A 26,396-nucleotide genomic window follows, 5' to 3' on the forward strand; every position below is an offset into this window, starting at 1 on the left:
TTATATGCAATGTTTAGAAGACTAATGCCTCTATAGTTGGCGCAGCTTAGAGGTTCTCCTTTCTTATATATCGGGCACACTATGCTAAGATTCCAATCATCGAACATGCTTTCTTCCGACCATATTTTGCAGATGAGTTGGTGCATGCTCCCTACCAAGTCATCGCCTGCTGCTTTGAATAGTTCGGAAGCGGTGCCGTCAGCTCCAGCAGCTTTGTTTTTCTTCAGTTTAGATATAGCTATCTTCACTTCGTCGAGGTCGGGTAGGCGGAATTGTTGATCTGCGTCCCCTAGGTTGAGTGGTTCTATTTCCCTTACAGAGGGATTCAGTTTTTCATCGCCGTTATATAATTTGAAGAAGTGGCCTTTCCATATTCTCAACATAGACTGCGGTTCTACTACGATGTTCCTGTTGAGTTATAACAAAAACTATCAGTTCAATTCCATTCATTCCGCGTTTATACGCCTAAGAAGAAAGAAGTGTTTTTGAATAAATCAAATTTAAAATAAAATAAAATATAAATTGTGTTTTCATTGTCTTTATCCAATAGGTTATGGGCCCAGTATAACGCTTTACCTTTCTGAGTTCTATTTTAAAAATAAAGACATAATAAGACATAATTTTTATACGAAAATCAAATTAACTAACAAATCTAATTCAGTGCCACATTTTTTTCTCTCATTCTCATAAAAATAGCATCTGGCCTCCTCACACAAATATCCAGACATAAAAACAAAGTTTTGTTTGTTCTTTTTTTCATTTTTTGTTCTCCTCTTCTGTTTTTTTTTGTTCTGTTCTGTTTTCATATCAAAGTTTTCTTTCTTCCTTTCTTGTCGCTTGTGTTTTTTTTTCTTCGTCCAGTTATATTACAGCTGTCTAGACGGTTTTTGTTCACTCCTCGTTTGAAATTGGAAGGATACTAACGTGTAGAAAAGAAAATTAATCCAAAAATTAAAAACGTTTTTAAAAGAAAATAAAATAATGGAAAAGAAAAGAAACATAAAAGTTTTTGATGGTGATAAGTATAGCGCTTGGAAAATAAGAGTGCGCGCTTTATTAAATGAACTTGATGTTATTAAAGTAATCGACAAAGACACACCGGAAGAAATTTGTGAAAATTGGCTTAAAGCAGAACGAACCGCCAAATGCGTAATTATAGAATATTTGTCTGATTCTTTTTTTAATTTTGTTAAGCCAGAATACACAGCCAAACAAATTTTTAAAAACCTGGACAAAATTTACGAGAGAAAAAGCCTTGCCACCCAGCTGGCCCTGCGGAAAAAGTTGCTAACGATCAAACTGCAAGGTGACACACCCCTATCAACACATTTTTTAATCTTTGATGAGCTAGTTGCTGAGTTGTTAGCTGCAGGTGCGAAACTTGAAGAGGCTGACAAAATATCTCATCTATTTATAACTCTCCCTGGATCATATGATGGGATTATAACAGCGATTGAAACCTTGGCTGAAGAAAATTTAAATTTAGGATTTGTAAAAACCAGATTGCTCGATCATGAGGTCAAACTAGCTGCCGAAAGACGTGATACCAGTGCAAAAGTACTTCTTAGTGAAAACAGAGCCGTATCAACAAAAAGGAGACCTAATTTTTTACCACCAAAAATAAAAAAACAATTTCATCAAGAAAAATTTAAATATACAAAAAAAAACAAATACTATGAAATGCTACCATTGTGGAAGAAAGGGTCATACCAAAATGGACTGTTTTTATTATAAAAGGGGAAAGGAGAATAAGAACACTGACAAAAATAAAACAGCTCATACTGCTCAATCCACCGAGTCTGGAACCTCAAACATCGCATCAGGTTTTGCATTCATGGAAAACCTAACTAAAGATTTTATTATTTTACAGCCACCAACAAAAATATATATAGCAAAAAATGGTGCTTATATAACTGCTACCAAGAAGGGAAACCTAAAAGTAGTAAGCAACATGGGAATCGAAGGCATGCTAGAAGATGTTCTTTATTGTGCAGATCTTCCTTATAATCTTTTATCAGTTTGAAAGATGCAACAAGCCGGACTCATAACTATTTTTGATGAAGACGGAGTTAAGATCAAGAAAGTTGGGAAGGTTATAATTACAGGTGAGCCTTACACTAATTTATTTAGCGTTGATTTTGAAATCAACAATAAACAAGTATTTAGTGCAATTAATACAAACTATCAATTGTGGCACGAGCGCTTGGGTCACATTGGTAAAACGAAATTCTTAGAATTGAAAAACAAAAATATGATAGATGACATCAGGCAAATAGAAAAAATAGCACCAAGTGATAATTTATGCGAGGCATGTATAAATGGCAAACAAGCCAGATTGCCTTTTGAAAAAGCTAAAACTAAAAGCTATGTTAAAAGACCTCTATTTATTGTTCATTCTGATGTGTGTGGCCCAATTACTCCTGCAACAATTGATGATAAAAATTATTATGTTTTCTTTCTTGATGAATACACTCACTATTGTGTGACATATTTAATTGCTTTTAAGTCAGATGTGTTCTCGGTTTTTAAAGACTTTATTGCAAAAAGTGAGACGCATTTCAATCTTAAAGTTGTAAATCTTTATTGCGACAATGGGGGGGAATACTTGTCAAATGAAATGAAACAATTTTGTGTAATAAAAGGTATAAGTTATCACTTAACCATACCACGAACCCCTCAGTTAAATGGTGTCTCAGAACGCATGGTAAGAACCATTACCGAAAAGGCACGTGCGATGGTACATGGTGCTAGTTTACCAGCGTTGTTTTGGGGTGAAGCAGTACTAACCGCTACATACTTAATAAACATAACTCCAACTAAAGCCTTAAAACAAAATAAAACACCATACGAGCTGTGGCATGATAAAAAACCTCAAATTAAATACCTTAAAGTATTTGGTGCTACTGTCTACGTTCACAATAAAACCAGAACAACAAAATTCGAAGAGAAATCTTGGAAAGCCATATTGATTGGATATGGTATATGGACCAAATGGTTATAAAGTGTGGGATGTAGACAGTGAAAAGTTTGTGATGGTGAGAGATGTCATAGTCGATGAGAGACATTTCTTAGAATCAAGACCTATACTCAAGATCAAAGGAGTTAGTTTAGAAAACTCTAGTGATAAAACTGATAAATCTTTCGAGACCAAATCAGTAGTTGGATCTGATAAATCTGATAATAAATCAGATGAATCAAAACAAACAGAAAAAGTTATTCCTCATAAAATAATTAAATTAGATGAAAATTCTAATAAATCTATTACTGAGCCAAATACACAAAATGAGGCCTTATGTGATAATAGTCTCTCAAATACAGAAGGAATGTCTGACTATAGAAAAAGTGATCGAGTTAGACAGCGACCTTCTTTATATGATGACTATATCATGTGTGCCCAATCTTTTATATTCAAAATTCCTACTTCATATATGAAGAAATAAAGAATAGGCAAGATAGAGTTCAATGGGAAGAAGCTATAAAGAAAGAACTTAATTCCCTTTTAGTAAACAATGCGTGGACCTTGGTTTCAAAACCTAAAAATAAAAATATTATTGATTGTAAATGGGTGTTTACAGTTAAGAATGATGAGAATGGTTATCCTTTAAGATATAAAGCTCGTCTTGTAGCTCGTGGTTTTAGTCAGGAATATTTGATTGATTATAATGAAACTTTTGCTCCAGTTGCAAGAATTTCAAGCCTCAGGTTTATTTTAGCTTTCTCGAATCAATTCAATTTATTAGTCCATCATATGGACGTAAAAACAGCATTTCTAAATGGTATCTTAAAGGAAGAAATATATATGAAAGTTCCCGAGACAGTGCCTAGTAGTAGCAATCAAGTCTGTAGATTAAACAAATCCTTATATGGCTTAAAACAAGCAGCGAGGTGTTGGTTCCAGATGTTTGAAGAAGCCCTTAAAGAGAAACAATTTAGAAACTCTGATGTAGATCGGTGTATTTATATTTTGGATAGAGGACAAATTTCAAAAAATATCTATGTAGTTCTCTATGTAGATGACCTTGTTATTGCCATAGCCAATACCGATACAATGATTAGATTTAAAAATTATTTAATGAATAAATTTCAAATGGTCGATTTAAAAGACATTAAACTTTTCTTAGGGATTCGAATTCAGAGATATTGTAATAAAATAACACTTGATCAGAGTTCATATATAAAAACAATCCTAACTAAATTTAATATGGTTGATTGTAAGGCTGCGAGTACACCACTTGAAAGTAAATTAGACTATGAAGCCTTAAACTCAGACGAAAAATATGATGCTCCCTGTCGAAATCTTGTCGGCTCTTTAATGTATCTAATGATATGTACTCGACCTGATTTAAGTACTGCTGTGAACATATTAAGCAGATACTTAAATAATAACAATCAAGAACTATGGAAATGTCTTAAAAGGGTATTACGATATTTGAAAGGGTCAGTTGATATAAAATTAAACTATATTCGAGGTAGTTACAATGATATTTTATGTGGTTATGTTGATTCTGATTGGGGAGGACATGATGACAGGGATAGGAAAAGCACTACAGGTTTCTTATTTAAATTATTTGAACAATGTACAATTTGCTGGAGTACAAAAAGACAACTATCCGTAGCAGCATCTTCGACAGAAGCCGAATATATGGCTCTTTTCGAAGCTGTAAGGGAGGCGTTATGGTTAAGATCATTATCTAATAGCATTAAATTTAGCATTTTAGAACCTATAATTATATATGAAGATAATAACGGTTGTATAAGCATAGCTAATAATCCAACTAACCACAAAAGATCAAAACATATTGATATAAAATATCATTTCTCTAGAGAACAGATTGAGAAAAAAATTATTAAACTAATTTATATTCCCACAGGTGAACAACTAGCTGATGTCCTAACCAAGCCGTTGCCATCGGTAAAATTTATGGAGCTGCGTAAGGGAATGGGTCTTTTTAACTGAAAGTTTAATTTTTAATAAAACTAACACTTGTATTTTTTTATTTCTTTAATGTAAAACTTATCTGAATTTATTTTGTTTATGTTAAAATACAAAAGTCTGGTAAGGTTTTTCTGGGTTTTCCCTTATCCATGCAATAAATGTTGGACTTTTATATCATTTCCCAGAATTAAATATAAAATATATTCAAAAGCACACTGTTAAAACAAATGTACATAAAATGAATAATTGATTTAAAAAAAAATATTTTTAAAATTACTGTATAATTTAATTTTTTTTTGATTAGTTTTTGAGGGGGGCTGTTGAGTTATAACAAAAACTATCAGTTCAATTCCATTCATTCCGCGTTTATACGCCTAAGAAGAAAGAAGTGTTTTTGAATAAATCAAATTTAAAATAAAATAAAATATAAATTGTGTTTTCATTGTCTTTATCCAATAGTTCCTCTGATCGTCCTTACAGGCTTCGGTTTGTGTATTATATATTAACAAACAAGTAATTGGGCAGATTTAGACGATATAAGGTACTTGAAAGTAAGGCAAGTTTCTGGTATCTAGATTAGTCAGTTGCCAAAAAAATACCTTCCAATTAAGTCAACTTTTGTGGAAAGTTAACTGGAAAGTTAGTCAAGAAAAATCTCCATATATTGCAAGTGATGTCTACTTCAGTTAAAATGACAGTTGATCATGCTTTTTCATTCATTTCAAATTCAGAACTTTATTCCAAAAGGTACAAAAAGTACCAACAAAATTATTGTCTACAAAGCACTCCTCAGGCAAGCAACAAGTTCATCACGATTTGTATTTTGTATTGTAAAGAAATATTATTTATTTCTTTTCCAAATTGACAAGGAACCCTTTTACAGAAAGCATTACATGAAGTTTTGCAGAAAATAAATAAATCATAGAGTAATAAAGTTCAGCTTTCAGTTGAATGAAAAAACATTATCAACTGTCATTTTGATAGAAGTAGACTTGACTAAATAGTAAGTGTGTTATTACACTCAGACGTTTTTAGAAAGACCAAAATGTTGGAACAAACCAAATATATATATAAATGAAACAATGATGTTACCTTTTTGAGTTTTGCCAGAAAGACTAAGAGGACAGTTTTTATTTGCTTTTGCTTTTATAGTGTTGAATGCTTCATAGTATTAGTGAAACTTATAAAGAATATAATTACATATGTATGTATGTATGTATATATAAACGCAAAATCTAACACAAAATAAGTGAGAAAGGGAAAGTAGGTGAAATAGAAATACTTTAAAAAGTCTCAACCTACTGAGTTCTGGGTTCTGGGTTCAGGATCAGGATTGCCTTGGATGGTTTTTGACGTTTCTCTTTCTTGCCATTCTATTATCTCGGCGTTGATTTGTTATTGTTTCTAGTGTTTCTCACTAAAGCCTAGTACATACTTGTGAACCATCTCGTGAACCCATACAAATTTCAATTTTTGGTTCACCCGTGAACTTGTTCGTGAAGCTGAGTGGAGAACAAAGTGGAGAGTTTTCGTTCACGGGCAATTCACGTGCAAAATGTACGGGAACTGTTGGTGAAGCTTTGACATTTGGTTTCCGCATGTTTACAACGTGTACTCACAAGTGTGTACCAGTGAGCAATGTCAAAAGTTCACTTTCTCCACTGGCGAACGTTCACTTCACGAGGAAGTATGTACTAGGCTTAAACAAGACACCGGACAATTTCAAGTGGAGAAAAGACCTTATAACCGAATTAATTTAAATGAAGGAATGGTTAAGAGTCTAGCTTGGTAGTTAAGCTTTGCATTCCTAACTACCCGTTCACTCGTTGAAACAAAGTGGAAGCTGACATATCACCTGGCGATATTGCATCTCTCAAAATTGTATTTTTTTAATGTCGTTTTCAATTAACGACAAAAACAGGTTAAAAGTTTCTTCATTCATGATTATTATAATTTTAAAACGATGATTTATCATTCGATTTTAGCTGTTTTGTCACAAAGATCTTACCCATCTAACAACATTTCTTCATCGGATGAGATAAACAACAAATGAAAGGGAAGTGTCAAAAACACGCAACCGAAAAACATCCGGGTGTAATAATGCAAGATTGACGGGATGAGTATTCGAAAGAAAATATGCGAAACACGCAGCATGCAGAAAGTCTGAGTGTAATAACACACTATGGGAGAGTTTTCTTGACTAACTTTCCAGTCAACTTTATATTAAAATTGCCTTAACTGGAAGGTAATTTTTTGGCAGCTGGCCAATCGGATATCAGAAACTTCCCTAACTTCCAAGTCCCTTATGTCGTCTGAACCTGCCCAATGACAGTTGAAACAAATTTTTTGACATAACAACAATAGTTCACAATTGTTCAAAAAAAGAACAGTTGAGAGCTGTAAGTCTCTAGACCCAATTTCTCAACAGACTGTTGCGACATCTAATTCATTAATTTAATAATTAAGACAAAAGATTTGGACAAATTTGAAAAGCAACTTCACTTTCACAAATGCCGCTCAGAGTCAACATTAGTTAATTAAAGTGGTGAAATTGGTCTAACCCATCAACCCCCATATTTTATACTGATCGAGGGCCAAATTGTCATTCACCTAAATGACGCATTTCCTATAGAAAAAGGTTAAGGTAATGTTTGCACTTTGCATAATTCGTTTAGAGCAAATGCACCAAAGTTCTCGTTTGTGCCTATGATTCACTACCCCACGCCACACAAGAACCATTGCTACCATATGACGTGAAAAAATCAAGTTTAATTCTCAGTACAGATGCAACTAATTTATTAATAAATTGTTCAACAAAAATACCTATTTTTTTATTTTAAACTAATAAGCTCGAACATCTGTTAAAGAGTATTCGAAATCCTATGAAATTAAATAACAATATTCTGCCTACTTCATTCCCTCCCCCATTTTTTTGTTTTTGTTTCAATTAAAAATACAAGAAGTTTATTTTTGGAAAACTAAATACAAATAATTTATTAAAAAAAAAAAAAACATAAGGAGGGATCCCCTCCCATCATGATGCAAACACTCACAGCCATCATCGTTTTCAACTAACAATTTTAAAAAATAAAATAAAAACAAAAACACTCTCGCATGACTTTCGTTTTGTATATAAATAAAATATTATCATTTGGATGTCTATGGCTGTTTGAAAATTTTGTTTTTAAGCTCCACAACATGAATGGAGAGGTTAGGTCTGTTGGCGTTTTCAGTTTTTTCAGTTTTCTGGTTGCTTTGGACAGTTTTCGAAATACGAATTTGCTCAGTTTGTAATAAAAATTTCTCGTGGCAAGACAACAATATTTTATACGGAAGTTTTACTCTTGATCAAGTGAATTGTATTTGATTTTGGATATTTTGTGTGGCGGGGATTTCGAAATATATACACACAATTTTTGAAATTTGTTTTCCAGACACTATAGTATATATTTTGAACAAGCACGAATTAATATCGAAGTCTAGAGATAGAGAGACGCGTGCGGTCAAGTTATTTGGAAAACTATTATTGGATATTATTTGTTTAAACGGAACCAGGATGTTCAAAGTATCTCAAAAGATTTCATTGAGCAGTGACGAAACAGTTTTTGGAAAATATCAAAAAACACCTGACATGGGTTAGTATATTTTTTGTTTTTATTTTTGTTTTTAAAAAAGAATTCTTTTCCATCAGTTTTGAGGTTTGAATGGAAAAATTAAACACTGGTCAACAAAATTTTGATTTTTTTGCCACACGGACTTTTTTGATATTTTTTGCTTTAGTTGGTGATCATAAGAAAAATAAATAGTAAAATAAAATTGTTGACCAAAGATTTTATTTTATTGATTAATTTAAAAGGTTGTGAAATAACACAGATCTTGTTAATCAAAGCTGTATTTTTTTATAAATGACTTAATAAATCTTAGATTTTCCCTCATGTTTCGCTTCTGGTTGGTCCCTTTTAATTGCTCAGCAGTAATCCGCTAACATATTTGGGTTCCATTTGCTCTAGTACCGCTTTGCCATATTCAAAATGTGTTGATGGAACTTCTCACCGTGCTCGTCGCTGACAGGCACTAAATTGTCAGGAAAAAAATCCAGGTGGGAGTCTAAAAAGTGGATCTTAAGTGACATGTTGCAACTCAAAGCTTTACATGTCATTAACAGCTCGCTAACCAACTCCCTGTAGCTGTCACCCTTGTGGTTACCCCAATGGCGGATCCAAGGGGGGGGGGGGGTCGTAGGGGTCATGAGCCCCCCCTGGGAGATAATTTGTTTGTTTTATTTTAGTCGTACTACGTTAATGGATATGACCCCCAGTATATTTTGAATTATTTATATTTTGTATATGAAAACAACATTTATATTTTACTTCCTTAAACTTTGTTGCTAAAAGTACTACTTTTGACTGAAGATTGGACCAAGAACATAATATGAATCGGATATTCAGCCTTATTCCAAAAAAAAACAGCACAAATTCATCAACTTTTGACCAATTGACGATCCAGGGGGGTCACATGAGCCAAAAAGCTTATAATAGTTGAGTAGTATAAGTAAAGATTGCATTTAAAGAACTCAAATTTTGATTTTTGCTCAATTTAGAATTTGAAAAAAAAAACTTTAGTCATGCTTTGAATTACTTTCATAAAAATTGTTTCTAAGAAAAAAAGCAAATGTGTGTTCAGGTTCTTAAGAATAAACCTTGAATAAGATGTCATGATTTTTATATTAATTTGCCTTTGAATTCCTCTCTCGCCTTCAATTTTATTATTACATTTTTTTGACACACATAAATAGGGATTATTGAAGTGATTTTTACTGCGACATATAGGAACTATATATCAAGTAAACAATTTCGAACTAGAATTTTTAATCAAATATGACATCACGACGGTAGATAAGTCAAAAAAATTTGTACCTCTATTCCTTCCGTCTGTCTGTCTTTCCTGGGTCCTACAGTCCAAACAATTGTGTTGATTGAAATTAAGATTTTCAGCCGATTAGTGTAAGGCGTTTTTTTCATTTTATTAATACGAAAAATAACAGCAGTCCCCACACAAATTTTTTGGTTCAAGATGTGATTTTTCTAAAACTTTCTCTAAATTTTGTGTTCCTAATTTGGCTTCTTTCTACGAGAAAAATATATTTTCGTATTGCTCCAGAAGGGTACCATTCAAAAAACCTTAATTTTGTTTCTAAGTTTTCTCAAGAACTAATGGAACGATTTCAAAATTCTTCTCATTCTGTGCAAGCTTTTGTCAATAATCAAATCGATGATGATTTTTTATGATCAAAAATGTATTTCTTTTTATTTTTAATAAAATACTAAAATATCAACATTTTTTGACAAAATTTTATTGTAAAATGTTCATATATTTATTAGCTCTTTTCTTAGTGCTGATACCAAAAATATTTTTAAGACAAAATTTAAAATGATTTTCGAAAAAAAATTGGATAATCTAGATTTTTTGACAAATAAAATGGCATTTAAATTTTTGAACAAAACTTATTTTGCAGGTACATTTTTATATCTTAAAATATAGGAAATATTTTTAAACAGACTTTTTGGAAGAAATTATTAAGTTCTAGTGACCCAGTAGTGCGTTTCATTTTTTTCAAAATTGGTTTTCAGTTGAATACAAACGATTTTAGATTTTGGATGCTCTAGAACTGAGATTCAAACACGAATTTCAACAATACAAATGTCCCAAAAAAATCAAATGACACTTTTATTAAATAAATGGCTAAGTGAAAAAACATAATAAACGTTTCATATCTATTGATATAAACGCTTTGAAACGTGTTATTTGCGAGCACTACAAAACTTTTCTTCCCAACTTATTTGTTTACTTACCATACTTTGTTTTAATCTAATTTTTTTAGAGAAATTATGTACTTAAATGCAGCTATTTCCTTGAATTCAAGGAAGTGTTCTAAATAATTTGATAACTAAAGTTGGCATTTTAGCAATTATTAAATTTTGTTAGCATCATTTACAAAACATTTTTAAGCGTTAGTAAAAACTCATCTAAGGGTGTGACCCCCCCCTGATGAAAAGTCTGGATCCGCCCTTGGGTTACCCGACAACATTTTTAAAAGCCTTCCATGCAGATTTTCTAAATCGCTTAGTTTTTAGACGTGATCCTAATAGTTCTGATTGTTTTTTGGACAAATTTAGACTCCTAACTTAATCATTTAAGTCTCCTTCAGTTATGAAATGTGGCACGTTTGCGATTCTGAAGTCATCGTCCTCGTCAACACATTTACTTGAAGTGGACGGGTGTGAATTCTCAACAGACGTAGTTGCAACTAGTAATAGTTCTGGGAATTTTTTAAAATTATATTTCAAAGTGCAATGGTCATCTTCTGATGAGCCCAACCATTGCACCGGGGCGAAACGCATATTTGAACACTATGCTGGTTCATTTTTATTTTTATTTTCATTTAATGATTTTAAAAATACAAATATTATTTTCATGATTTTAAATCATATTTATTAAAATAATTGGTGTTCGGAACAAACAGTTCAACTGTTAACATTTCATCTTCTTAAAAAAGTTTAATTATCCTTTTGTAACATAATTCAAAAGTCCTATTTCTTGTAAAATTTAAGGCTCTGTAGTTGTACTTGTTGGTAATTTCTTTTGACAGTACAAACTCAGAAGCAACTTAAGTAACAAAACCGTTAAAATGTGAAAGCTGATAAGTTAAAAAAAAAACTGATTTTGTACTAGCAATAATGGCTGAATCACAAACACGCTTCAGCTAAGGCTTTGTCTGCGTTACGATGGGTCTGCTTCGAGGTTGCTTTGAATGACATTTCTGTTATTACATCCCTCTAAATAGCAAATATTTTGTTTGTTGGCATTTTTTACAGCTGTTGAGCTGTCAGACAAAGCAAATGTTCAGATAATTCAACTAGAACTTCCGTTTGGAGTCACATTACGTTCTTTTTCTTACGGTTGTCAAACAAAACGTGAGGTCGAAGCTCTATTGTGATAGCATGCATTGGATTCCTATGGCTGAACTTGTAAACGTCAGACGAAGCCGAAGCTGAAGCTGAAGCCTGTTTGTTATTCAGTCATAAGCTATTGCAATAATATTTAATACAGGGTTGACTTAGGTCATCTCAAAAATGTCAAGAATTATAAAAGAATTGGTTTTGGGTTTTTAAAAAGCACAAAACGACTGCCAGGGTCGTCTTTACCCTTTTGTGAGTCCTGAACACTTTTCGAAAATGGGGCCCTAAAAAAATGTTATGTTGTGTATACAGAAAAAATCACATAACTTCAAATTGATAATTATTCTTTTGATTTTTTAAATAAATAGATTTTTTTAATTCATTAAAAAGATAAAATTCAAAATCGATGCCTCTGAGGATGTCAATCTTTCTTGAATCAATGTAGTTCTGAGTTCGTTTTTGATACTTTTAACTTAGAGAAGGAAAGTTCCCCACTGCAATTGGTCACCATCATACTTAAGAAAATTTCGACATTTGAAAATTCATCTTGAATTTTATTAGTTTTTAAAAAAATATAAAGCTCTAGAATATTGTCACTTTTCTCATTTTCGTGTCGACTCATTTTCAAGTAGTCTTTTAAATGCAGGCATTCAGCATGTAGTTCATCTCCGTTCACATCTTCGGTGTACAATCTAGCAAAAGATTTCCAGCTCTCTTTTAAGTCTTCTGAATACAGATTTTTTCATCGAAGTCAGTCAATGGCCAATTTTCGTATACGAACCTAGTCGCTGTTTTTCATGTGTCGACAATGGGAAGAAATTTTAAATCTTTCTTTCCCAGTCAGAATTACTGACGGTGTGACCTTCTACACCTCATCCTTTCAGAAAGGTCCTTATATTGGGAATAAAGTTTTTTTTGTCTGGCTAATGAATCAAAGTTATCAACATTGTCCCTGAGCCCAATTACAAATTAATCTATTGCATTCAGCAAATTTATTGCAACATCCAGGGTAATATTTTGTTTTTGAAGTAAAGTACTTGTTTTATTAATTCTTTGCAATACAGAGTTCCAAAGTTCGTACGTATGGTAAATTCAAGCTTGGTTTTTTTTTTTTGCAAAGACCAAACGCTTCCTCTCTGGCCTCTCGTGCCTGTCCTAAATCGTTCGCGATAGACATCAAAGCTTCTTCAATTGCTTGATAATCTTTATATAAGGCGCTTAGTAAATCAGCTCTCTCCAACCATCTTGTTTAAGCAAGGCTTTTTAACATTTTTTTGACCTAAATGAGCATTCAACACACTCCACCGATGAGAAGATACCGAAAAAAAGTTATAGAATTTTTGAATAATCACAAAGAATTTGGTTGCTTCTAAGACACACCCAGTGACATGCACTCCTACCGAGTTTAATGAGTGCCCTGCACATGGTACAAAAGTGGCAATTTACATTTTTCTTTTATTCTTGCCTGTAGACCAGAAAACCTTCCCGGCATATTTGACGCGTTGTCGTAGCTTTGACGTATGCAATCTGTTATCGAAATGTCATGATCCTCCAAAAACTTCAGAATGGTTTCAGCTAAATAATCAGATCAATGTTCGTAAATTGGAATAAAGTCCAAAAACCTTTCAACTGGCTCGTGATCTTTTACGTAACGAATAATAAATGTAGGTTGATCAACATAAGACAACGCTCATTGATAAATATTTTGCCATTTTTACTTCTTTTACAACAGTTTTCAAAACCTGTCTTCCCATGACATGAATACATTCATTACAGATATTTGCTGAAAGATAACACGCATGACCACTTCCTGGATTTACAAATTTCCTTAAATGATCTGCGAGAAACGGATCAAACTAGCTAAGCAACTCAATGCATCCCAAATAATTCCCGTTATTGGGAGATCCGAGGATCTCATTGTCACCCAGAGATGGAAGCCCTCGCGAAGCTAAGAACTTTACAACAGCTACAATCCGCTTCAACACATTTCTCTAGTAACTTATGAACTTCATTTTGATGTTGTGATATTAATTCAGTGGGCGCATTCACAAAGCTAGTGGCTATGTAGTAAAAATTCTACTAGCTTTGTGAATGCAAAACTATACACTACATAGCTAGTCAATCGGGAACTGTCATATAATTGGCAAATGCAAATAACTTTAACTTATCTTTTGTTTTTAAATCCAATAAAATCACATTTAAGACACAATTTGAATGATTTATATTTGTATTTAAATATTGAACAATTTATTTCATTTTGAATTCGTGTTACTTTACCGAGCAGCTGATTGTGAAACGTCAAAATCATTCTCCACTAACTTTGTAGCCGAATTTTGTACACTACGTCGGAGGGGAAATTTCAACTACTTTTGTAGTTAGATTTAACCAATCAGAATCCCTTGACTACGTAGCCACCAGCTTTGTGAATGCAACCAGTATCTACTCTACCTGTCACTTTTGTTTGTGCTATGTAGGTCATCCATTATAGATATGGGCAGAACTGCTTTCATGTTAAATAATTATTTGATGATGATCAGTTTCCAGATTTGTTTTAATTTGAATATAATTTCGCAGGGAATGTGATTTAAATTGTTCAGCAAGGAAAGTACAAAATCTGATCATTTTTTATGCATCTAAAATTGTATCGAAATATTTTTTTTTCTTGAAAATAGACTAATAGAGGTTAAGTGATGTTTCAGCAATTTGGAGGCCCCTGGTGATTGCTGGGCCCAGTGGAAAAGAGAGGTCTGACGACTGCTAATTGTGTTGACATCAATATAAAAATAAACTTAAGTTTTTAATTACTTGAAACAAATTCTAAAATTCCCTTTTTGTGTATTATTTAATGTATTTAAAACAAAGATTAAATAAAGGCTATGATGCGACAAAATAATAAATACCAATCGTTGCCCTTTTGTAAAAAGCCACAATATTATCAATATTAGTATTATTATAAAACAAAAAAACCAAAGATATTTGAATATTTGCGACGATAAACAAATTTAACAGTATTTTTGGTAGGACTTAAATTTTGTATAAGATTTACGAAATGTTAAAAACTATAATTTTTAATAAAATGAAATAAGTTTGGAATTAACAACTTTCTTTGGTATTTGAGTCGAAAATTAATTTTTGTATTTCTTGTAATTAGCTAGACATCTAAAACTTAATTGTATGTACTTTAAAATTATATTTTATTTGTAAAATATTCGAGCTGAAAAACATTTTTGTTCTTTTTTTTTATTTAAAAAATAACTGTCTGAATCTTTCTAATTTTTTAGAAATTCTGTGTGTTATCATAAAGTGTAGTTTAAAATTTAATAAAATGATAGCATTATTTTACGTATCTGTTTAGGGACCTTGAAGCACCAATTAATTTCCAAAAAATCAACTTGCCTATTATAAAACTGAGAGCTAGTTAAGGGAGGTCGTAGTTGTCAAGGTGACGACCCAGTTTTTAAAACTATTTCATAAAAAGCAGCTGAGATACGACCGTCACTGATATCTTCCCATCCCGTTTGTCGCTTTGTGCCTGGCTTAAAAAAGTTTGTAGGGTTTCGTGTTTTGTTGAAAAAGTTGTCAGTTGAAATATTATAAAACATTTTAAAATAACTAACAATATTTTGCATATGATGTAATAGTTTGATTTCAAAATTTTTTTTTGAAAACCAATTTTTACCAATTGAAGTGCTCTCGATTGGTAAATATCGAAACCCTACTCCTCTCGCTGTCTGACGACCACGATGACTCCTTGAGCAACCAAGGCCTCTGATAAATTTACCGAAAAAGTTTTGAATGGCATTTTTTGCCAATTCATTTCTGAGTGAATAACCCTTGCGTTCACTGCTGCCATCATTATCAGCTGGTAAAAAACCTTCTTCCACCATTTATTAGTTTTTCGGTCGTATTCCTAGACGCCGCTCGTTTGGTCTGCTGCGTTCAAGCTCGTGTTGGATATGGTATATTGAATAGGTGAATTTTTAGATACCTTGTTGAACTTACAGGTGTTCACAAAAAACAGTGAAACATTTAAGCTTCAAAGTCAAAATTTTTGTATGATAAAACATTTAATGGATAATTCAACTGCGTAACAATTAAATAAATACGAGATAACTTTTTTCTGTAATCTATGTTAAATTTCCTCTTAGCTCAATTGGAATTCTATACGATGAATAATTTAGCAAATTGGTCATCTACAAAACGAGAACAAAATAAGTCAGTTTTGAAGTTTAAAAAAATTGATCATAATTACCTTCTAAGATTCGGAGCCAAACACCTTCATCATCGTCTATTATGTACAGAAAATTCTCATATACTACTTCAACTAACATTTTGTACCTTTTTGTTTACTAACAAATACAAAAAAACTGAAATCAATTTTCAAGTTTCTTGAAATTCAACCATGTGTTGAATCAGCTGTTTTTGATCAGCAGCTATTTACACGTAATAGACAAACAAAAAGGTATCGGGATACCTTATCTGTCTGAGATTGAACACAGCCATTATCCCTCTATAAAACTTAATCGTTTTTGGGCAAAGATCTTAAATTTTTTTACCGGTCTTCAAGGTTTTTGTAGCAAATTCCATATCATTGTTATGGCAGTTGTAAGCACTAGAACCTATTTGGTATATCTTGCCATTTTATGCATAATAGCCCACCTGAAGATCCTTTGACCTCAGACTCCCCCGTCTGCAATTTTCTTCCACATTTTGCGAACGTTTTTTTGATAGGACATAATGGTTCACGATGGATATTCAATAGATTCCAATTATTTGAGTGATGTGAAAAAACAGTTAAAACATGGGTTTACATCTACTTCATTTATCGTGCTAGCCAATTTATTTACAACTCTCTCGCCCAAAGTTCCCTCAAGTGCTTCTTCCTCTTTTCCGCTGGAAATGTTGGAATTATAGGTACCCAGTTTGGGCATCGCATCGAAGTCACAGTTTGAGGTTACTTCGCCCTTTGAATTTAGACATTGACTCGTCGATGCCCTGATAAGCGGTATCTTGTCTGCAGTTTTGAAAGGTATTTTTCAAGCATTCAACTAGATCATTGACATAGTTAGTCTTACAACAGTTAGCTGGCTTTTCTGGTGGCGAGAAATATGTGTTTGATGTTCTAGGGTTTTGATGAAAGGGTTTTAATGACAAAAATTGACGGGATTTTTATACAAAATTTATTGAATGTAGAAAATAATTTTTGCTGTGAGATAAAATTAGTTTGAAGCCAATATTTTTAGTTTTTGAAAAGATATTTGAGTCGAAAATAAATTGTTACCATGGTATTGTATGTATGGTTTTTTTAATTTGTAAAAAAATTGTCAATTAGATTTTTCTGATATTCTGAATTTACCAAATTCTAAAAACCATATTTCTTATAATATAAAATTATTCCGAAGCCTAATATCAAATTTTTAAGTCGAAAAACAATTTTTACCAACTTTAAGTAATGTTTTGTATAGTTTTTTTATTTTTTGTAAAAATTAATTTTTGGTTGTGTTATAATTCATAACATTTAAGCACTACTGTGCGCTGTTTATAAAAGTCTAAATTCACGTCTATTATATAGCAATGCAATTCTAGAGTATTTGCTTTTTTCTTATTTTCTTATGTTATGTTAATCACTCTCAATATATACTTCTTTGAATAAAGTACAGCTTTTATAACGTTGTTAAATCGTGGACTGTTTTAATTCTTTAAACTCTAACAGGTTGCATACGTTTTTTTTGATTTATGAACAAAACCGTTAATTGGATTTTTTCCCCAAAAATTATACTTCTTTGGCATCACGCTAAAATATATAATAGGTATACAATTAGTTTGTAAGATATTTTGGGTTAACCAAATTTTTCAACTTTTTTTAAACTGTAGGGAAAAAAATGCCCACTCATTTTTTGAGAGTCCTTTTCTTATCTTTTTGGATTATTATCTGTGAAACAAAATTTATTTGAAGTTGATATCTCTACTGGGACTTCTTTAATCTATGGAATCCTATGGGAAGTAAAGAAAAACTAAAGTTTTGAATTACTTTAAACAAATTTCAATGTTCCCATGCTAGGTATTATTTAATTTAATATTAACTAAAACTATACATTCCAATTGGTTCCTTTTTTGTAATAAGCCAAAATATTAACAAAAATTATTATTATTAATAAAAAACTGATCGATAAACCATTTTTATAGTATTTTTGGAAGGACTTTAATTTTTGTAAAAAAAAGCTGCAGATTGTTTTTATAAAATTTACCAAATATTAACTATATCTTTTGAAATCCCTTATTAGTTGAAATGATAACCACATGATAGATACAAAAATCTCTCGTAATTACAAAAATGTGTGTCCAAGACGTTTTACTTTCAGTCTTATGCTTGCCAGATGCATTTTTAGCAATTAGAAAAGCATTTAACTTCTGATTATTAAGTTCTCATTTTTGTACTTAAAATAATATGTGAAACCTTTACAGCCAATTCTTTGACAAAGTTCAAATCAATTTAAAACTCGATATAATAACTCTAGGTTTATCTTTTAAAATGGTTTTAAAAAATATTTAGAACTCGAACATTTCTTCACTTTCTATAATTTATTAGAACTCAATGTAATTTTTTTTAATGAGCTTTAAGGACTTGGCTTTCGGTTAAATAAATCAAAGTATTAATAAATAAAAACTACTTTTAAAGCACCCGCTAGGGTTTTTTGATAGAATTTTATAGACTAGAACTGTGTCAAGAAATTGGCCATTCATTTAAATTCTTGATCGTTACTGGTATTTTTTTTTTCCAAAATTTAAAGCCTCCTTTTGATTTAAAATGTATCAATGCCATTCTGCTATCCAATTTAAATGAACATTTCGATTCCAGTTAATCTTAATATATGTATATAATTCTTTTGTGAGTGTGTATGTCACTGAACTTCTCTTAAACGACTGGACCGATTTTGATGACATTTTTGGTGTGTGTTCAAGGGGATCTGAGAATGGTTTAAGGGCCTATTATGTAAGACAACTAAGAACAAAGTTGAGTTGTAATCCGGCAATCGGTATTACCGATCACAACTAGTTGACTGTCACAAGTCAACCAGTAGTCAACTAAAAAATGGTTGACTTTTTAAGTGTGTTCGGGTTATTATGTAAGCCAGTTGAGTTGTCTCTCAGTTGTGATTGTTTTCAAAATTCAGCAACTGATATTTACTAGTTGTGTAGTGCATTTTTGTGTACAAAAAAATAACTGTAGGCATCAACAGTTCATTGAAAACCAATTTTTTTAAGAAAATGGGAAAAAAATGTAAGTTTTACAAATAATAATATAAACATCTGTAAGAAAATAATTTTTTAGATTAAAAATAACTAAACCTGCCCAATTCGAGAGGTTGATTGAGGTTCTGCAGCAGAAACCTGAGCTGGCCAGAGGCAAGGGACAATTCGGTTCCACAAAAAGAACCCAAGACGAAGAATGGGAAAATATAGCTGTTCAACTGAATAGCATTGGACTACCATCAAGACCACCATATTTTGGTGCTATGATTCGAACATGAGTTCCATCGATGCATCCTATTACTCCAGGAAATCTGGTTTTCTCGTAAAAATTAATTTTTGATAAATTCATCTCATCATTTGTCAAACGAGCCTTAATGCATTGTGGACAGATACGTTCTTCTACTACGTCTAGCACTTTTTTTACCACTACCGAAACTATTGGCTGAGCAAGGCCAAAATTAAAATCATTATGTACCACTGCACTTTTGGTAACTTTCTTCTGCCATGAAACGTAGGGCAGTGCAGAGTTTGAGAATTGGTGGGATTGCGGAGGAACGCTGTGGTTGTTTCAAATGATCTTTGATTTCATTTAGCACATAAACAAATGCGTCTTTGTTGAGTCTAAAATAACTTATAAATCTGAAACAAAACGAAGATATTAAAATCAACACTCATCAAAGCATTTGTTTATAAATAATACTTTTTGTTTGGAAGTTCCAATGGATTGGAATGATCTCGAATATTATTTCTCATCAGCGCAACATTCAGAGCATTTTCTTCTTCCGAATTTCCAAGAAACAAATCACTAGAACTCTCCATTTCCTATTATTTTGTATTTTTTATAAAATTTTGCACTGAATTCAAAATTTTGAAATTCCTACGTATTTTACTTTACACAGCTGATTTTGACACAAAACAAGCATATAAAAAGTAGGCAACGTATTTGGTCTACTCAACTGAAAAAAGTTGTCTCCCATAATACGATTTTTTTTTGCAGTTGTCTTCAAATTGAGTTGTCTTGATTACAACTCAACTAAGTTGAGTTGTGATCCATAATAGGCACTTTAGATTCACAATTTTGTCCGCTGGACAATGTTTTTTTAATTCATTTTTAATTTATTAGTAGTTGTTGATTTTATCGAAAGTGAGAGATTACGATACATAAAATTTAATCAAGCAAAACTTCGTGCTGAGGAGTACATTCACTTACGTGACGCCGTAATCGGCAATGTAGATGCAACGAATGACATCAACAATATTGGTACAGCATATATTCTCCCATCATTATGCACTGGTAGCCCGCGTCATATGCAGGAATATATTCAAGATGCCATGACTTACGTACATGCATACGGCCGACCTGATCTTTTTATCACATTTACGTGTAATCCAAACTGGGATGAAATCAAAAGTTTACTGTTGCCAGGTCAAACATCGATGCACCGTCATGATGTCACTGCACGTGCCTTTAAACAAAAATTAAAATCTTTGATGAATTTGATTACACATTACTCGGTATTTGGTGAAACGCGTTGTTGAATGGCGAAAACGAGGTTAACCTCATGCGCATATTTTAAGCAGTTCGGTGAAGTCTATCAAATACATTTGTAAGTATGTTCACAAGGGTAGTGATAAAGCTATATTTGCTGTTCAAAATGTTAACGACAATGACGAAATAACAATTTATCAAATGGGTCGATACATAAGTAGCAACGAAGCTATTTGGCGCATTTTTACGTTCCATATACATGAAAGAGATCCTGCTGTTATACATTTGGCTGTGCATCTTGAAAACGGACAGCGTGTTTACTTTACAGAAGAAACTGCACTACAACAGGCTTTGACGGCTCCAAAACTCTTACTCAATTTTTTAACCTTTGTAGTCGACAAGAAGCTGTTGGTCAATTCTTAAGGACGTTGATGTACACTGATGTTCCTAAATTTTTTACATGGAATAAACAATCAAAGAATTGGGAACCGCGGGAACGAGGCATTCCAGTACCAGGATTCGCTGATATATTTATGAAAAAAACTTTAGATCGATTATATACAGTTCATCCTAAGCAACGCGAATGTTTTTTTTGCGTTTATTACTGGTTAACGTCCCTGGACTGACGTCCTTCCAAAATTTGCGAAAAGTCAATGGTACTTCATACGACTCTTTCTTCGATGCGTGTCTTCTGTTACATTTATTGGAGGATGATAACCATTGGGATCTCACACTCGCAGATGCAGCACTAAGCTCATCTCCACAACAAATTCGTCAATTATTTTCAATAATATTGACAACGTGTTTTCCGTCTGATGCATCTGCTCTGTGGAACAAATATAAAGACTCAATGAGTGAGGATATTTTGCATCGGACTAGAATTACTAATCAAAATCTAAATATTGAATTCTCCGCCGAAATATACAACGAGTCATTAATAATGATTGAGGATATTTGTATTCTTATTTCAAACATGCCGCTCATCCATTTTGGAATGCCAGCGCCGAATCGCCCAGCAGTAGACATCATCAACAGCTATGTTCAACGTGAACACCAGTTCGATAATACTTCTTTGGCTACTTTTGTTGCGGAAAATAAACAATTGCTTACTGCTGAACAACGAAATGTAAATGATCAAATTAACGTTTCAATTGCAGTACAACAAGGTGGATTCGTTTTTTTAGACGCTCCAGATGGCACTGGTAAAACATTTCTTATCGCACTGATAATTGCGGGGATTCGATCCCAAAATCATATTGCATTGGCCATTGCTTCATGAGGCATTGCAGCAACGTTACTTGATGGTGGACGGACTGCGCATTCAGCACTTAAATTACCTTTGAACGTTCATACAAATCCCGAAGCAATGTGTAACATAAAGAAGCATTCAGGCATGGCTGAAGTTTTGAGAAAATGTAAAATTATTATCTGGGATGAATGTACAATGGCCCACAAGCATTCGCTTGAAGCTCTGGACAGGTCCCTGAGATATCAAAAAGATATCAAAAATAATGCTCGGCTTTTCGGTGGTGCTCTACTGCTGCTGTCTGGTGATTTCAGACAAACATTATCAGTCATTCCACGCGCGACATATGCAGACGAAATAAACCGCATGTTTAAAAGAATCTTATCTATGGCCAAGTGTCACTAAATTATGCCTTACTATTAATATACGCGTTCGACTTCAAAATGATCCATTAGCGTCAGGATTCTTTGAACAATTGTTACAATTTCCAATTCGCTTGGCATATGCTATGACTATAAATAAGTCACAAGGCCAAACAATGACAATTTGTGGCTTAGATTTAGAGAACCCATGTTTTTCTCACGGCCAATTATATGTTGCGTGTTCCAGAGTTGGAAAACCATCGAATTTATTTATTTATACACCTCAGGGTTTAACCAAAAATATTGTACACCCAATGACATTACGATAAATTAAGTTTTTGTAAATAAAAAAATATATTTTTCAAATAAAATAGTTTGAGTGTAAGCTTTTTTACCTTTAATTACACATACTCACACGCTATCGATTAGTCTAATTGTAATAAATTTACATGTAATGACGTTAGATATTGTCATAACATTTGAATAATAATTTTCATCAAAATGGTCCAGAATTTTTTAGCTTATTAAAAAAAAGTTTGAAATTTTCAAATTAAAGACATGTAGACAGGACAACGTCTGTCGGGTCCGCTAGTATTTGAATAAAATCACAAAATCTGTTTTTTTTACAAAACTAAATTTAAAGGCATTTCGAGTAAGTGCCAATCAAACTCAAGTACAGTTTGAATAATAATAATTTTATTGATATTTAAAATCAAATTTATGAAAAACTTAAAACTCAAAACCATTTCAAAACAAGTTTTTAAGGAACTCATTAATTTGATCGTAAGGTTATTGATATTAACAATTTGGAAATAATCCAGCGGATAGGAGAGTACATAAAAACAAGTGGAATATAAGGTGAATAGGATTGTATGTTAAATGACTCACTTAAAAAGGGGAAATAATTAATTGAATACAAATCTCTACATAATTATCTATATATATCTTCGCTTTGCATTATTAAAATGAACAACAAAATATGGAGACATTCATAATTTTCAATTTCATACTAATATATTTTTGTTTTTACAAAACTCATGTAATAATAACAACTTAATAACGTAACTTACTTACTTAAGTTGGCGCTACAGTCCTGTGATCACTAGGGCCTCACCCAACAAACTTCTCCATTCAGCTCAGTCCCATCTAGATGAATCCAGTTTCGCGCTCCAAGTTGGATGAGTTTACTTTCCACTTGTGTGCGCCACCTGATTCCTTGTTGGTGGTTGCTTGAAACCCAGCACGTCAGAGGCGATACATTGTGTTGCCGGCAGAGAACGTCGAGAGAAGTTACTTGAAACTCGGTCGGAGAAGGATTTGGCGATCTCTTGCGAATGTAGCCGTTCGACCTTGTATCTTCTACCAGCATTGTGCCAGCAGCGCCATACTCGCACATTAAAGTGACAACGAGAAGCTTTTAAGCTAATGTAGTAATTTTAATATAAAATTCAAATAGTTTGGTCCTCTAAAGCCCTGTATTTAAGTTAAGCGTAAGTTAAGTAACTTAAAAAAGAAAACTATTAAAAACAATAGAATAATTATAAGTTTTTTTTTTTTAAATAAGGAAGTCACTGTTGACCTCTTAAGAAACATCGAAAAATGATTTTCAACTTCTTCTGCACAAAACCATTATGGACTTAATTTGTTCAAAAAAATTGAGAACAAGAAAAAATGATAGCCATATTAAGTATGATGACTCAAAATATCTAATTTCACAGCGATCATATCAAAAAACATTATTAACATTAACAAATTTATTCAAGTGTTACCCTTCTAGGGTTTATTGAATTTCAAAACGGACTTGTGACATAATACAAAACAGTCCTCTATCTATTAATCTTAAATTTTTTTCAAATGCCTTCAAATTTTTCAACTTAATTTAAATTTTCGAAATATATTTCAGATGTTTATCCCGAGAATAGCACCAGCGTTTTTATTGCCCCAGAATTAACCGATGCCAGCCGAGTTCAGCTCTTTCACTTTCCAAATGGAGCCGTGCGAATAGGCAACGATGTATGTTTTATAATCAAGCGCAACGGTGTTAAAGGAAACTTTGAAGTTAAGGTACAACATATACAAATATCTTTTAACATCACAATAAAGAATAGAAAATGATTAAAAAATTGTAGTTGGAAAATCCATCGGGAGTCTTGAGTCCTATTCCACTAAGAATAATTGATCCAGAACGTTTAGAAGTGTCCTTCAATTTAAATCAGCTAGGATTGTATCGGGTTCATATAAGTTGTAATACAGTAACCTTACCTAGATCACCTTTTATGATTGTCGTTATATCTGGAGATCCTGAACATGAAAACAAAGCTGAAAGTATTGTATATTATTTGGGTTAAAATTTCAAGTTAAAAGTATTCATACATTTTTACCTTTAGTTCCCGTCTTCAAATCTGATGCATCAAAAGTAACACATCGTGGAGCTAATTTGGATATCATTAAAGTCAATCAACGCAACGAATTTACCATTGATGGCTCTGAGGCTGGTAACAATATTCTTTTTGTTGGAATTTTCGGACCCAAAGGACAATGCGATGAGGTTGTTATAAAACATTTGGGTAGAAATATCTACAGAGTAACATATCAAGTTCAAGATGCTGGAGAATACATTCTGGCTGCCAAATGGGGAGATGACCACATCCAAGGATCACCTTTTAATTTAACAGCTCAGCTATAAACAAAATACAAAATTTATAATATTATTAGCAAGATATTTGTTTGCAAGGAGATATTTATGTATGATAGAATATGAACTTAATTTTAGGTTAATTTCAATGTTATGAAGATGACTTTATAGTAATTTCAAGTTACAAAACGCGCGGTGTTAAGTATTATTTTTTACGAAACCATTATAATTTGAAATTATAAAAATATAAGAATTTTGTTTTAAAATAATTGATGTATATTTTATTACGGGTCTTTGGACTGGTAACGTCGCAGCGACACGACGACGTTGCAGTGTAATGCATCGTATTTATAAAAAAGCGTAAAAAGAAGTCTGAGTTTTGGAACCTGGTCCGAAAACTTAATGGAAGAAAATTTACTCGTACTATTAGCCCAGATCTTAATTCAAATAGGCTGCAAACATATTTCGAGCAATCTTTAAACCCAGATGCACCAAATAAGTTTCTGAATCAGTATGCCAAACCTGGCTTCAAAAATAATATGTAAGATGCTCCAATTTCAAAGGAAGAAGTGTTTATCAGCCCTATCATGCTATTCACGTGGTTCGTATATTTAATTCACCCATTCGATTTTCTGCCTTTGCATTCTTCTATCCATCGGCGAATGAAAAGCAAAATAATGATAAGTGAAAGTTCAAGTAAAATGAATAGCAGAATAGGCCTGTATATCCATAAACAACCAAAAGGATCGAAAGGCTGCGGGCTCATATGGTATACCCGTAGAATTCTTCAGATATTGTACCGATACTCTTGTTGTATCTCTAACAGCAGTATTCAACCAGATCTTTGAGGAAGGAACCATCCCAAATCAGTTTAGCGATGCCTTGTTTTTCCCAATCCACAAGAAGGGAAGCACTAAAGTTCTGGAAAAATACAGAGGAATCTTGTTTTTGAACTCGTCATATAAGATATTTACGTCGATCACATTTTTGTACTCCGCTCGATTGCTGACTTGTTTCTATCGAGAAATAAGAAATTTTTTGAAATTTCCGTTAGTTTCAAAGCTGCTTTCTACACCGTGGATCGCAATGCCCTATTTTACAAGTTTTTCCAGATAGGAATTACGCTTAAGTTCGGTATAGTATTGTAAAATTTATACAAGACTACCAAATCACCAGTGTGGAATAGCCAATGCTATCAGAATGGTTTCAAATGAAATCAGGAGTTAGACAGGGCTGTGCACTCAGTCCAAGCTTGTTTGCACTCTTTATTGATGATATAGTCGAGTATGCAGGCGTTAACATTAAAGTAAAAGTGGAACCTTATGGTAAATTTAAATAAATCCAAAGTAATGGTTTTTAAAAATGGCGGTGGAAGATCGGGTGCAATTGAGCAATGGTACTAAAATGGTGAAAGAGTAGAGTTAGTGAAAGAATACATAATATCTACTTTACTAAGAACTTTAGCATGGAAGAACATCTCACTGACAAACATAAAACAGATTTTCCACCTTCCTT

General features: G+C 32.6%; 2 protein-coding genes across 2 annotated transcripts in view; one reads left to right on the plus strand and one right to left on the minus strand.

Moving 5' to 3' along the window:
• Positions 1-26,396, minus strand: part of LOC129939506 (Golgi SNAP receptor complex member 1) — a 261,115-nt gene that overhangs the window by 185,559 nt on the left and 49,160 nt on the right. The window lies entirely within an intron of this gene.
• On the plus strand, positions 8,145-25,150 carry LOC129939504 (filamin-A). Its single transcript, XM_056047537.1, has 5 exons — positions 8,145-8,295; positions 8,371-8,571; positions 24,150-24,310; positions 24,376-24,571; positions 24,634-25,150. Exons 2-5 carry the CDS (start codon positions 8,493-8,495, stop codon positions 24,930-24,932), a joined length of 735 nt encoding a protein of 244 aa, XP_055903512.1. The 5' UTR covers positions 8,145-8,295; positions 8,371-8,492; the 3' UTR covers positions 24,933-25,150.

Source organism: Eupeodes corollae, chromosome 1 (genome assembly GCF_945859685.1).
Source record: "Eupeodes corollae chromosome 1, idEupCoro1.1, whole genome shotgun sequence".
Classification (NCBI taxonomy): domain Eukaryota; kingdom Metazoa; phylum Arthropoda; class Insecta; order Diptera; family Syrphidae; genus Eupeodes; species Eupeodes corollae.